This window comes from Chrysochloris asiatica, unplaced genomic scaffold (assembly GCF_000296735.1).
Source record: "Chrysochloris asiatica unplaced genomic scaffold, ChrAsi1.0 scaffold00129, whole genome shotgun sequence".
Lineage (NCBI taxonomy): Eukaryota > Metazoa > Chordata > Mammalia > Afrosoricida > Chrysochloridae > Chrysochloris > Chrysochloris asiatica.
This window is the reverse complement of record NW_006408647.1, coordinates 2705824-2719928: the sequence shown is the minus strand read 5'-3', so window position 1 is coordinate 2719928 and position 14105 is coordinate 2705824. Positions and strand designations below refer to the sequence as shown.

At 38.7% G+C, this 14105-nt stretch overlaps 1 protein-coding gene across 1 annotated transcript in view; it reads left to right on the top strand.

The window, feature by feature from the left end:
* Positions 1-14105, top strand: part of EGF (epidermal growth factor) — a gene marked incomplete at its 5' end in the record, with an annotated part of 163014 nt that overhangs the window by 70777 nt on the left and 78132 nt on the right. The window contains 2 exons of the mRNA XM_006869337.1: positions 8232-8357; positions 10218-10340. Coding sequence (XP_006869399.1) covers positions 8232-8357; positions 10218-10340 — 249 coding nt within the window. The remainder of the gene's footprint in view (positions 1-8231; positions 8358-10217; positions 10341-14105) is intronic.

The window sequence follows — 14105 nt, the reverse complement described above, 5'->3', positions numbered from 1 at the left end:
TATGGGTGACCCTGCTGGTATTTAAAATACCGGTGGCATAGCTTTCAGAATCACAGCAACTCACAAACCATCACAGTAGGACAAAGTGACAGATGAGTGGTGGAGTGATCTTATAGGACAGAGTAAAACAGCTCCTTAATGTTTCTGAACTATAAATCTTTATGGGAGCAGGCAATCTGGTGGGTTTGAACTGCCAGCCTTTAGGTTCACAGTCTAATGCTTATCCTGCAGTCCTAAAGTACCTTGAAATGGCATCTAGTGGCTATTAATAGGAATCTTGACTCAGTCTGCATTGACATAATTATCACAGTCATCTTCTGATCCCACCTTTTAATTGGGGGATTAGACAAAGTGAGACATACTACATTATTCTTGGCTGAACCATTGAATTGGGAAACCTTATCAGATCATCTAAAGTCTTTGATCAATGGTCATGAGTCATCTACTTGTGAGCATATAAAACGACTCTTCTTTTACACCTCACATAGGAATTTTACAATCTTTTTAGTAGAACTAGCAGTTTTCAATTATATTCTGCATGTTTTTTCAGTGTTTAAATCTTAGAACGTTTTAGGGTTATATCAGGAATTAAATACAAATCCCACACTGCTGACTTCAAAACAAAAGTTATAGCAAGGAAGGAAGAAACAAGCCACAGAGTGGCAGTGTGAGAGTTCAAAGTTGGAGAGTCGTTCATTCATAAATGGAGAAAGGATCAAAAGGAGCTGGAGAAAATGACAGAGGAACTGGAGATAAAAAGGCATGTCATGGGCCCAAAGCGAAATGGTTTGAACTGGAAAATAATATGAAAGAATGGATTCTTTCTCAAAGCAAAGAAAAACAAACTATCTCTACAGTTGCCAGTTCAGATCAAAACCAAAATCTGGCAAATGAAAGAGGTATCCCACAGTTCAAAGTGGGGTTCCTCTAGATTTCTAAATCCTTGAAAGGGAATGGCTTTTCCATTAGAATGAGAAAGACAGATGGCCAGCCACTTCCTCCTATAGAAAGGGAGCAAAAGAATGGAGGCAGTCTGGAGTTCCTGAGTTCACACCACCAGGATGACTGAAAAGTTGATGTTTACAAAAGTCTGCTTTGGGGAACATACACCTAGAAACCACCTACAATGACTTTGGAAAGGCTGAGACTGTGTGCCAGCAGAACACTGATGTAGATGAAGGTGCCAAGAGTAGTGAAGAAGACATCAGTTCAGAAATCACAGAAGAAACTTCTGCAAGCAGCTCTAAGATATTTTAAAGAAGATAGTGATGAGGATTCAGATTTTGAAGGGCTCTCAGGAAGTGATGAGGATGATGACAATGAATGCTAAACTAAAATGGCCAATTTTTAAGATGAGAACACAATTGTTTCTCGTGTCGTATATTTATTGATTTCAAAGAAAATATCAAAAATCACGTTTTTGTTTCATTATAAACAACTTCTTGTTCTTGTATCTTCATGCCTAAGATCATTTTGGACTTACTAATCTCTAGGTATTCATCTTTAGGTTTCAGCATGGCATCCATTTCATCACATCACCATTCGTTGCAGTTGGTTTAGGAAAATACTTAAATGAAGTTTCCATAAGATCAGTTTTGTCTTGATAACATTAAATCTGTTGGACAGAAAAAATTGAAATTGCAGTAAAAAACATGTAAAAATAGTGGTATAGTGCATTTATGAAACAAACACATGGGCATGTGGTTTGTAAAAATGTATAACATGAATTATTTATGTAAAAACATGGTAGTTTACTGCTAACATTAGTAACAGGACAAAGTACTTTTACTTCGTATTTGTTAAATGTAGCTTTTAGAGTCATAAGTGATTTTCAGAAGCATGTTCTTTGGAAAATAATGAGTATCTGTTATTCAACACTGCATAAAATAATTAGCATTCATTTTATGCACAAAATAATTACTGAATTTCTTTAAGTCTGTGAGTTTATGAAGGATAATTGCCTCCACCTGCTTACTGAAGTGATTTGTTTGACTAAAACTTACCAAAATGGGATTCTGATTCATTTTGATAATACCCTTGCTAGAGTGTCTGTGCTGTTATGACAATGAAGGATAAGCAATGTATTAGGTGAGTGCTGAAAGGTTGGCAGTTCAAACCCACTAGCCACTCCTTGGAAACCATATACAGGGTTACTATGAGTTGGAACTGACTCGTTGGCCCTTAAGTATTCTATAGGGGTCAGAACATAACAGACCACCACCACTAATAGAGTTTGGTATGGGTTCAGGATAGGTCCTGAATCAAATAATTTCTGAATTTTAAGAAGAGCAGAATAAACACAGAGACAGAGTGGGAAGACAGCCACCAAGGAACATCAATACAGAGGAATATTAAGGATTGCCTGCAGATACCAGAAATGAGGAGAGAGGCTCAGAGAAGGAAGGGTCATAGCTGAGACCCTGATTTGGACTTTCAGCCTCCAAAACTATGAGAAAACACACTTCTATTCTTTAAAGCCACCCACTGGTTGTGTACTGCATCTGTTATTAAAACATTAAGTTACTAAAACAGCTACGGTTTAGAAGTCAGATTTACTCTGACACCAGAAGGCTGCCATTTGAAATGCTCTTTTCTCTCAATCATTTTTCTGCCTTGCTGCTTTCTGTCAGCTCTTTTTTCTTGCTAGGCTCCACGTGTCTGGCTGTAGCCTCTATTTATTTTAGAATCTGAGACTTTTTCTTGTCTTTTGTTTGCTAAGGAAGCCAGATCATTTGTGCTGTAGAATCTTCCACATTTTGGAAATGGTGTCATTTAACATCCATGCCTTTCTTTTCTTAAAAACTGGTAGAGTAAGTCTGGACATCTGACAAGATTCAGGTTTGCTATTGTTTGCAAGAATATGATGGTACTGTGGGTGATACTGTATACTTCCTATTGCCCTACATCAGAGGACTGGCTCATCAACAACATTTAATGGCAGCAACAGCTTTTGTATATTGTTGTTGTTGTTAAGTGCTGTTGAGTCGGTTCCAACTCATAACGTCCCTATTTAGGATTTCCAAGGAGCAACTAGTGAGTTTGAACTGCTGACCATATGGTTCTAACAGACCTTGAAGTTCCGTGCCTTTTCCTACAGTGTGACACTAGGATTTCTCATATACTCTCATTGTTGTTGTCAAGTGCCGTGAAGTCGATTCTGGCTCATAGCAGCCTTGAGGTTCAAACTGACTTTGCAGTCCAGTGCATTAATCCACAGCTCCACGCCTGGACTCCCATACACACTGTTATTGTTGTTGTTAAGTCGAGTCAATTCCGACCCATAGCGATGCTGTATAGGGTTTCCAAGGAGAAACTGGTGAGCTGGAACCACCGACCTTGCAGTTCACACGACTTTGCAGTCTGACGCATTAGCCCACAGTGTCACAAAAATTCATGGAAAAATAGAATTAAAACATCATGGAATTTTTTCCACTAATTATTTGAAATTAGAAAACTTGGGCTATAGATTTAGTCCTACCTCTTACTACAGCCAAGGCATTATTTCCTAATCTGCAAAATGGGAAGGTAATATGTATTTTGCATAGCTCAGTGACTTAATGAAAAAAATCAAATGTGATCATGTAAAAGTTTATAAATATAAGGTGTTATTCAATTTCTTTTACTGTACTGTGCTTAATATTAGGGGTGTTGTGTAATGACAAGAATGATTGCAGTCGGTGGATTCAAATGGAAGGGACCAAAAGACACTGTTAATGAACTGTGTCTTATACTGAATTTGAGGTAGAAAAAAAGATGTGATCAGTGGAGAAAGGCAGGCTAGGACATTCCTTATGCATTACTTCAAAAGTAGGCCAAACTACAACCAATAGACTTACTTGGCTGTAGTAAAGCACTTGAGCATTTGTGTGTTCAAGTCGGCCAGTTATTGAGGGCATAGGGTGCCTAACCCAAGCCATGATACTTTCAATAACCTCATATGCATGTGAAAGTTGGACAGTGAATAAGGAAGACCATAGAATAATTGATGCTTTTGAGTTGTGGTGTTGGAGGAGAAATTGAAAGTGCCATGGGCTTCCAAAAGAACCAATAGATCTGTGTTGGAAGAAGTGCAGCCAGAGTGCTCCTTGGAGGCCAGGATGGCTAAGCTTCGTGTCTCATACTTTGGACATATTATCAGGAGGGACCGGTCACTGGAGAAGGATATCATGTTTGTTAAGGTGAAGGGTCAGAGAAAAAGAGGAAGACCCTCAATGAGATGGATTGGCCAAGTGGCAGCATCAATGGGCTCAAGCGTGGCAACAATAGTGAGGTTGGCCCAGAATTGGGCAGTGTTTCTTTCTGCTGTGCATAAAGTCATTATGAGTCAGTACAGATTTACTGGCACCTAACAACAACAACAAGTTCATGGTGGACTATAGCTCCATGACTGTTGTTGTTAAGTGACATCGAGTTGGTTCTGACTCATAGCTACCCTGTCTTTGAATTTTCAAGGAGTGGCAGGTGAGCTTGAACCACTGACCTTGCAATTCAAACCGACCTTGCAATCCAGCACATTAACCTACAGCGCCACACCAGGACTCCCTAGCTCCAGGAATAGGAGTTTTAATTTGATCACAAAGGTAATTAAGCTGGTATTTTCTGAGAAGGGGTGTTATGTGAGGTCAGCAGCAGCATCCTGAGCCCTGCTTTGGCCTATTGTGAAGCTAAAGAACAACAGAAGATTAGGGAGATTAAGCAAAAGTACAGCCTCCATCCTCTGTTTTGCCACTTCCTAAAGTGACCTTTTGAAAATGTTTAGTGTTTGAATTCAGGTTACAACATGAGCACAACCATTAAGAGGAGAACAGTGATGGCTCCTCTTTCTGTGTTCATCCTTGAAGAGTGACTGATACTCCTGATAATTATTAAAACCATCAGCAGCACGGGCAGCTCACTAGCATCATCTGACAGTTTGAGTTCAAAATCTAAGGTTTGAACTCAAACTGGAAGTTCGAGCTAAAAATGAGATACATGTTTGTAAATTAGATATGTTGCAAAGACACCCTGCATCAGAATCATCCAGATCCCCTTAAAAATTCAGATTCCTAAATCTTTTTCTTAATTGATTTCAAGACTATGATGAAACTCTAGGTGATTTTGATGCACACATACAGGGACATTTTCAAGGGAGGCAAGAATATGCTTCTACATGTATCTTCCTGTTATTGGTCAAGACAAGTTTAATGACTTGAAATAGAAGGAAATGGGTCACATCAGCATAAAGAGACATTTTATAAGAAAATAAGTAGGAATCAGAGAAACGGCCTACGTGGAGAATTATCTCAGCGGCATGCTCTTCTCAGACTCTGTTTCCTGTGAGGCTGGTGCTTTTAGCAGTCTCTCTTGTAGGTTCTTGCATCTTCTAGTTATATATGGGCTCTAGATGACTGAACCCAGACCTTTGCCTTCAGTGTCCATGACCCTAGTCTTCGTCCTTACTCTTCACCCTTGCCACAGCACTTGCTTCCATATCTACCTGTATCTTCCCTCAGACTCACATGTACCTCTGTATTTCCCATGCTGCTGGGAGCTGCCGTGGAGTCATCTGCAGCTCCTGAAGCCCCAACACATGTTCTCAGCTCATGGAGACCCCACACACATAAAGCAGGACTACTCCATAGAGTTTTCATGGCTGTGAGCAATCTTTCTGAAGCAGATCTATCTTCCAGGGCACATCTGGGTGGGTTCTAACGATCAACCTTTCAACTAGGAATCAAGTGCTTACCCATTTGGGCTAACCAGGCACTCCTGTATTCTTCACAGCATTTTACAAGGGTCTTGCCATTATCCAAATTGGAAAACATAAGAAAGCTATTAAAGGAGCAAAAGAGACAAAATTCTTGTTAACTTTTAAAAATGGAATTTGTGTGTTTTCACTTTTAGTTGTTGACTCTGGCTCTGTAAATCAGACACCAAGTTGACCATATGTTGTTCAATATATTTGCCTAATTCAACATAAGCATCTACCTCACTGAGCAGATTTTACTATTTATGCTGGGATATTTTATGAAACAAGGAATGCTGGCAGCAATAAACTCAGAAATTTGGGGCTAAAACAAATGGCAATGGTAGAATTTAACTCTGAAAGATGTTGTTTAAATAATGATCCTATTTTGTTGTTGTTGTTAAGGTGCCATCAAGTCGGTACTGACTCATAGCCACCCTATACACAGCAGAACGAAACACTGCCAGATCCTGGGCCAACCTCACTACTGATCCTAGAAATAGCTAAATATTGTTTGGTATATAACCTATAACAACAAAACAACAAACACAACCTATAAGTTTAATACTTAAGAAAATATGTTCTTAGGTTTGAGGATTTTTGATTTCTTAAACAGATACTTCATCTTCAAAATTTTTGCTTGATTTTCTTTTCTTTTTTTGGATAAATGTAAACCAGAAAAGGTGGGGAAATGGGAAAGCAAGAGTTACTAAGTTTCTGTTTGGGAAGATGAAAATCATGTGGAAAAAGAGACTGATAATTATGACACCACTGTTGTTGGTAAGCACCTTCAAGTCAGTTCCAACTCATAGTGATCCTGGAGAGGGTTTCTGAGGAGGGCCTGGTGGGTTTGAACCACTGACTGTTTGATTAGCAGTCCAGTGCTTATCCCACAGCACCACACCAGGACTCTGGGTTACACAATTGGGTGGATGAAATTAATGTTGCCAAATTATACCCTTAAAATGGCTAAAATGGCAAATGTTTTGTTACATATATTTTGTTGCTGTTAAGTGCCATCAAGTCAGTTAAGTGCCATCAAGTCAGTTCTGACTTATATATGGGATGTCCAAAGAGCAACTGTTGAGTTTGAACTGCTGGCCTTGTGGTTCAAACTGACCTTGTGGTCCAGTGCTTATCCTACAGTACCACACCATAAAAAAAATAAAAGTAAATTCAGGATGAATAAGCTATTAAGTTGTGCATAGTGTTTGGAACCTAAATAATGACATTTACGACTAACTGTTGTTGCTGTTAGCTACCATTAAGTTGGTTCCAAGTCATAGTGACCATCTATAGCAGAATGAAACACTGTCAGTCCTATACCAGCCTCATAACTGTTGTCATATTTGAGTCCACTTTTGCAGTAACCATTGGAGTCCTGGTGTGGCACTGTAGAATAAGCCCTGGACTGCTAACCAGAAAGTCAGTAGTTCAACCCATCAGTTCCACTTCAGAAACCCTATACAGGGGCGCTATGAGTTGGAACCAACTCAACAGCACCTAACAACAACATGTCAATCCATCTCATTGAGAGTATTCCTTTTTTTCACTGACCCTTTCTGCTTCACCAGGAGTGTGGCACTGGGCTACAAACCACAAGGTTGGCATTGCCGTGAGTCAGAATCAACTCGATGGTACAACAACTACTTTACCAAGCATGATGCTTTTTTCTAGGGACTGGTCTTTTCAGACAATATATGTGAAACATCCTGGCTTCTAAGGAGCATTCTGCATGTACTTCTTCCAAGACAGATTTGTTTGTTCTTCTAGAAGTCTTTGGTACTTTCAATAGTCATTGCAACACCGTGATTCAAATGCATCAATTCTTCTCTAGTCTTAAAAAATTATTCATTGTCCAGCTTCCACAATGCATTTGAGGCCATTGAACATATCATAGCTTGAGTCAGACACATCTAAGTCCTCAAAGGAACATCATTGCTCTTTAATACTTTAAAGTGGTCTTTTGCAGCAGATTTGCCCAGTGCAAAATGTGTTTGATTTCTTGACTGCTGCTTCCATGAGCATTGATTGTTGATCCAAGTAAAATGAAAACCTTTGACAACTTCAATATTTTTTCCATTTATCATGATGTTATCTACCGATTCAGTTGTGAGGATTTTTGTTTTCTGCTGATTTGTAGTTGTTAAGTGCCATCGAGTCAGTTCTGACTCATAGTGACCCTGTATAGGGTTTCCAAGGAGCGGCTGGTGAGCTTGAACCTTGAGATTCAAACCAACCTTGTGGTTCAGCACATTAACCTGCTGCGCCACACCAGGATTAGGATGCCCTGATTCTGAGAACAACTGCAGGATCAATACAATTAGAGAAGTAAGTGGGCTTTGAAATTCTGGACCAGAGGGATGGTCTGGCTCTAGAGGGCTGCCACCACCAGGAAAGCCACACCCCAACTGATGTCATGGGGAGATTAGCTTTCTTAAGGGTTCAAGTATTGTCCTCCTGTCAAAACACATCTCCATGCCAAATTAACCATCTTTTCTTTTAGATCAGAAACTTTGCAAATTGAGGAAAGGAAGCTGCCGAGACGGCGTGTGTGGGCAGGACTCCAAGTCCCATGTGTGCACATGTGCCGAGGGATACACTCTAAGCCATGATGGCAAGTACTGTGAAGGTAATTTTCAGATTATTGTCTGGGTACAGAAAGCCCACCTAAGCAGGGGCTTGTCTTCTGTGGAGCCATCAGAGCCACAATGTGAAACCAATGTCAGGCTTCAAGTTTTCTCAGAAAAGCAGTTTCAGTTTTGTTTGTTTGTTTCTGTTTATAAAACCTTTATCATATTTTCAGGTCTTCTTTACTTCTTGTGTTCTGAGATCAAACACTCTCAGAGGCTGTTCAGGGCTTGATGTAAAGTAGGAATATTCTGAGTGGGTGCCATGAATCTCCATGGTTTTACTTTGTGCAAATGTCAGTGTATACAAGGTTTTTAGGAAAGTTGCTTCATAGCTATAAGTTTCTCAGTATGCGACCCCACCTCCATTCCCTAAAAGTCTATGAGGAATCTTGAGAAACAAAGCAGGGTTAGCTTTCTAGGCCTCCTCCTTTATTGAAGTTCCCAATTTAATGAATCTGTGAGAAGCACTGTATCGTCTTTCTTGTAAGTTCAGCATCTAGTGATGAAACTAATCCAGTAGTTGCAGTATACATTCAGTAGACTTATTTGAGAAGAGACATCAAGTGAATCTAGTATCTGCCTTGTTAATTAGACCAATTGTTGTCAAGTAATTTCTGACTCATGTCAACCCCATGTATTTCAGAGCTGACCTAAGCTCCATAGTATTTTCAATGCCTGATTTTTCAAAAGTAGATCTCTAGGCCTTCCTTTGAGACATCTCTGGGTAATCTGAAACCTTCAGTTTGCTGATTAGCCCCCGAATTCATTAACTATTTGTACCATCCGGAGACTTCTGTTAATTAGTTATAACTGTAAGTCCTCTACTTTTATGAGGGAGTCCCCGAGTGAAGCAAATGGTTAAGTGCCCAATTGATAGCTGAAAGGTTGGCACTTTAAATCTGCTCAGAGTTGTCTCTGAAGATAAAGCTGGTAATCTGCATTCAAAAGAACACAGCCTTGAAAACCCTGTGGACCTGTTCTAATCTGCCACACTTGAGGTTGCCATGAGTCAGAACCAATTCAAAGGCAACTAACTAAAGGTCTAACTTACATGATGACTAATGGACAAATGTGATAGCCTAGACACAACGAACAGAAAGCCTGGAATTTAAGACACGGTAAAAGCACGGAGGAGAGTTTGCCATTTTGGACAAAAAGCTCCAGTCAGTGTTGTGATGGGTAAAGAGCAAAGCAGGGAATATTCTATCCTTGTAGAGAAACTTTAAGAGTCCCAGTTTTGAATTGTAGGCTGTGTATTTTCCTAGAGATGATACTATGTCTTTTCAAGGGTAATTCTAGTATGTAGATCTGTATTTGAAAGTATAAACTACGACAGTGAAAATGACTTTCACTATAAAGTGAGCTGACTTCCTTTTCCTCTCTGTGAGTAAGTGGTCCGTTATAGCATATCCAAGTGTCAGATACCCTACTTTGTGTTGACTATTAGTGATAACAAGAGCCCTAGTAGTACAGTGGTTAAGAGTGTTCTGCTGCAACTGAAAGGTTTGCAGTTCAACCCACCAGCTGCCCCATGGAAGAAAGCTGTAGCAGTCTCAGATAGCCAATGGGAAAGTTTGACTGTCCAATAGGGTAGTTATGAGTTAGAATCGATTTAACAGCAATGGGTTTAGATTTTGGAAGTTTTATTAATGATATCAGATTCCTGGTGTGGCATTGTAGAATCAGCACTGGACTGTGAACCACAAGGTCAGCAGTTCAAACCTACCAGCTGCTCCTAGGAAACCCTATACAGGGTCACTATGAATCGGAACCAATTTAATGGCACTTAACAACAGCAGTTAATGATATCACATTGTATTTTAAGAAAATAACTATGTTTTGTTTTTATCATTGTATAGATGTCAATGAATGTGCCCTATGGAATCATAATTGTACTCTTGGCTGTGAAAATACCCCTGGATCCTTTTATTGCACATGCCCTGAAGGATTTATTCTGCTTCCTGATGGGAAACGATGCCACCGTAAGTCATAGCAACAAATATTTTTTAGCATCCTTTTCCTTTATTTTCAGTGGTATTTCTAAAGTGATGCAATCCGGGTTGGTGGTTCCTGATCAGCTGAGTGAATCTGAATCACTTTGGTATTTTGTTTTGCTTTTCAAAGTATAAACAACTAGACTGAATCCCAGATTTACTAAATCAAAACTTCTAGGGATTGAAAATACATACACATTTCTCCTATTTCTTCATCAATATACACACCTGTTCCTCACTTACTGATGATTTCATATCTAATATTTTTCATTTATGATAATAGTGAAAGGTCTGCTATCTGACTGTTTTGCTCATTAAAGACAAATGTGTGGAAGTAGCAAACTCTGAGTTGCAAGGTGAGAGTAATGCAGGCTGTTATGGCTTCGTGATGACCATGATTCACAGTACTTTGGCTGTTATGCAATAATGTGATTTTGCAGCCACTTAACAATGTAACTTGGCAGTGATGCAATGATGTAGTAACTCTCCATTTTGTGATCTGATATTATCACCTCTGTTTTTTCATAATGCTGATTGTCACATACTAGCCGGGACTTTGAAACCTAACCTGTCTATAAGTGAGGAGTGGATGTAACTCATTGTACAAGTGTATCACCAGTAGATAAGCATTTAAAAACATAATCATAAAACATTATTACATCTCAAAATTAACAATAATTCCTTACTGCCACTATACTCAGTAAGATCTCAGACTTTATCAAAGTACCTCTTTAAAGTGTAGAAGAGCAAAGATGTCAGTTTGAGGACTAAGGTACGCCTGACCCAAGCCATGGTATTTTCAATAACCTCATATGCCTGTGAAAGCTGGACAGTGAATAAGGAAGACTGTAGATGCATTTCAGTTATGGTGGAGGAGAATACTGAAAGTACCATGGGCTGCCAAAAGAACAAACAGATCTGTGTTGGAAGAAGTGCAGCCAGAGTGCTCCTTGGAGGCCAGGATGGCGAGACTTCATCTCTCGTACTCTGGACATATTGTCAGGAGGGACCAGTCACTGGAGAAGGATATCATGTTTGGTAAGGTGGAGGGTCAGAGAAAAAGAGGAAGACTCCCAGAGAGATGGATTGGCAAAGTGGCAGCATCAATGGGCTCAAAAGTAGCAATGATTGTGAGGTGGGTGCAAGGTCGGGCAGTATTTTGTTCTGTTGTCCATAGGGTTGCTCTGAGTTGGTTCTGATGCAATGGCACCTAAATACAATAACATCACAGTACCACTATCACACCTAAACATTTTTAACACTAATTGCTTAATAACATCACATATCCAGTTTGTTTTAAATTTTTTTGTATTATCTTAAAAATCTTTCTTAAAAATAGTTGATTTGCTTAAATAAATATCCAAAAAATTTTCACATTATATTTGCTTAATATATCTTAAATATTCTATAGATCCCTTCTTCCTTCCTACCCCTGTAATTAATTATTTATTGAAAGAAACTTTTTTTTTTTTTTGCAACTTCTCACATTCTGGATTTTGTTGATTGCATTTCTGTGATGTAGTTTAACAAAGTTTTCTATCTTCTGTCTGTCCTGAAAAACTGTAGTAAGATCTGAAGATGTGATTGGGCTCAGATATGACATTTCAGCAAGAATATTTGATAGATGTGTTTGTAGGTTCACCCAGAGACACATAATATCTGGTTGTGTCTTTCTGAAATGCCAAGTTTTGTCAGTGTGTTCATTCTTTCAGCAAATGGTTTTGTCAGTCCCCAGTATTCTTTCAGCAAATGGTTTTATCAGTCATTAACAATTATCCATTGTTGCAGTGTTAGATTTATTATTTCATTCAAAATGGTGGTGTTCTAATTCTTTTATTTCTTTTACATTATTAAATGAAATAAATACCTTTGCAAATAGATCTTTCTCTCATTTACTATTTGGTTACATCAAGATACAATTCTTCCTTGAACCAAAGATTTCCCCTGAAGTCTTCTTAAAATTGAGCAACAGTTTAGCTTAACTAGTGAAAAAGGTCCACCTTGAGCATTATTTTCTTTTAAGAATTGTCTGCATGAGATCAAATTGATAACACATACTTAAAAGATTAGATAGGAGTAGGAAATATAGTGAGCAGTGAATTTAGGTTAACAGAGGTACAACTCAGAAAAAAAAAAGGATAAGAATTGTTGTACAACTCAAAAATGTAATAAATGTCATTAAATTGTCCATTTAGAAATTGCTAAAGTTGATATGTATTGTGTATATTCTCAACAACAACAACAACAAAATAAATACTATTTAGGAGCCCAAAGTGACTAGGTAGCATTCTTATTATCTAGTTCAATGGATTCAATGTTGTATATTCCGGTGGAGAATTTCTCCGTTTGTACTTAAGGGTTCATTTACACACACAGAGCATAGTGTTATTGGAAGAGGACACAGAAATTATATGAGGGGATTACTAGGGATAATAGTGAGTTGTACAACTCCTACATTCCTGAAAGTATGAGTCCTTGAAGCGGGAGAAATGGGGCCATATATTGGACACTGGTTTAGAGTATATACTGCCTCCTGGAAAACTTTGCCCCAACCCTGTAAGGTATTATCATATAGCTGGTATAGCAATTGTGTCTTTATAAGGCTATTCATCATTCTAGTAAGCCAACTGTTTCTGGATAATGGGAGCATGGTAAGATCAATAAATTCTATAGGCACAGGCTTATTGCTGCACTTCATTTTCTGTAAAGTAAGTTACTGGATCTGAGGCAATGCAGTGTGGAATACCATGAGAGTACATAGGGCACTCTGTAAGTTCACAGATGATGGTTTTGACAGAAGCAATGCGTGTGCAAGGAAGGCAAATCTGTATTCAGAGTGTCTATCCCAGTAAGAATCTGGGAAAATTGGAAGTTGTCAAAAATGAAATGGATGGCGTAAACATCGATCTATTTGGCATTAGCGAGCTGAAATGGACTGGTATTGGCCATTTTGAATCTGACAACCACATGGTTTACTATGCAGGGAATGACAAATTGAAGAGGAATGGTGTTGCATTCACTGTCAAAAAGAGCATATCCAGATCAGTCATGAGGTACAATGCTGTCTGTGATAGGAAAATATCCATGAGCCTACAGGGAAGCCCAGTGAATACCACTATTATTCAAATTTACACACCAACCACTAAAGCCAGTGAGGAAGAAATAGAAGAATTCTACCAACTTCTTCAATCTGAAATTGATCAAACATGCAATCTAGATGTATTGCTCATTACTGGTGATTGGAATGCAAAGGTTGGAAGCAAAGAGGAAGGATCAGTAGTTGGAAAATTTGGCCTTGGTGATAGAAATGATGCTGGAGAAGGCATGATAGAATTCTGCAAAATCAATGATTTGTTAATTTCAAATACCTTCTTTAGACAGCATAAGAGACGACTATACACATGGACCTCACCAGTTGGAATACATAGAAATCAAATTGATGACATTTGCGGAAAGAGATGATTGAAAAGTTCCATATCATCTGATACAAGGAGCAGGGGCAGATTGTGGAACAGACCATCAATTGCTCATATGCAAATTCAAACTGAAATGGAACAAAATGATAACAAGTCCATGAGAGCCAAAATACGACCTTGAATATATCCCACCTGAATTTAGAGATCATCTGAAGAACAGATTTGATACATTAAACATTAAAGACCAAAGACCAGAAGAGTTGTGGGATGACATCAAGAACATCATACAAAAAGTCATTGAGAAGACAAGAAAGAAGGAAAAGGTCAAAATGGATGT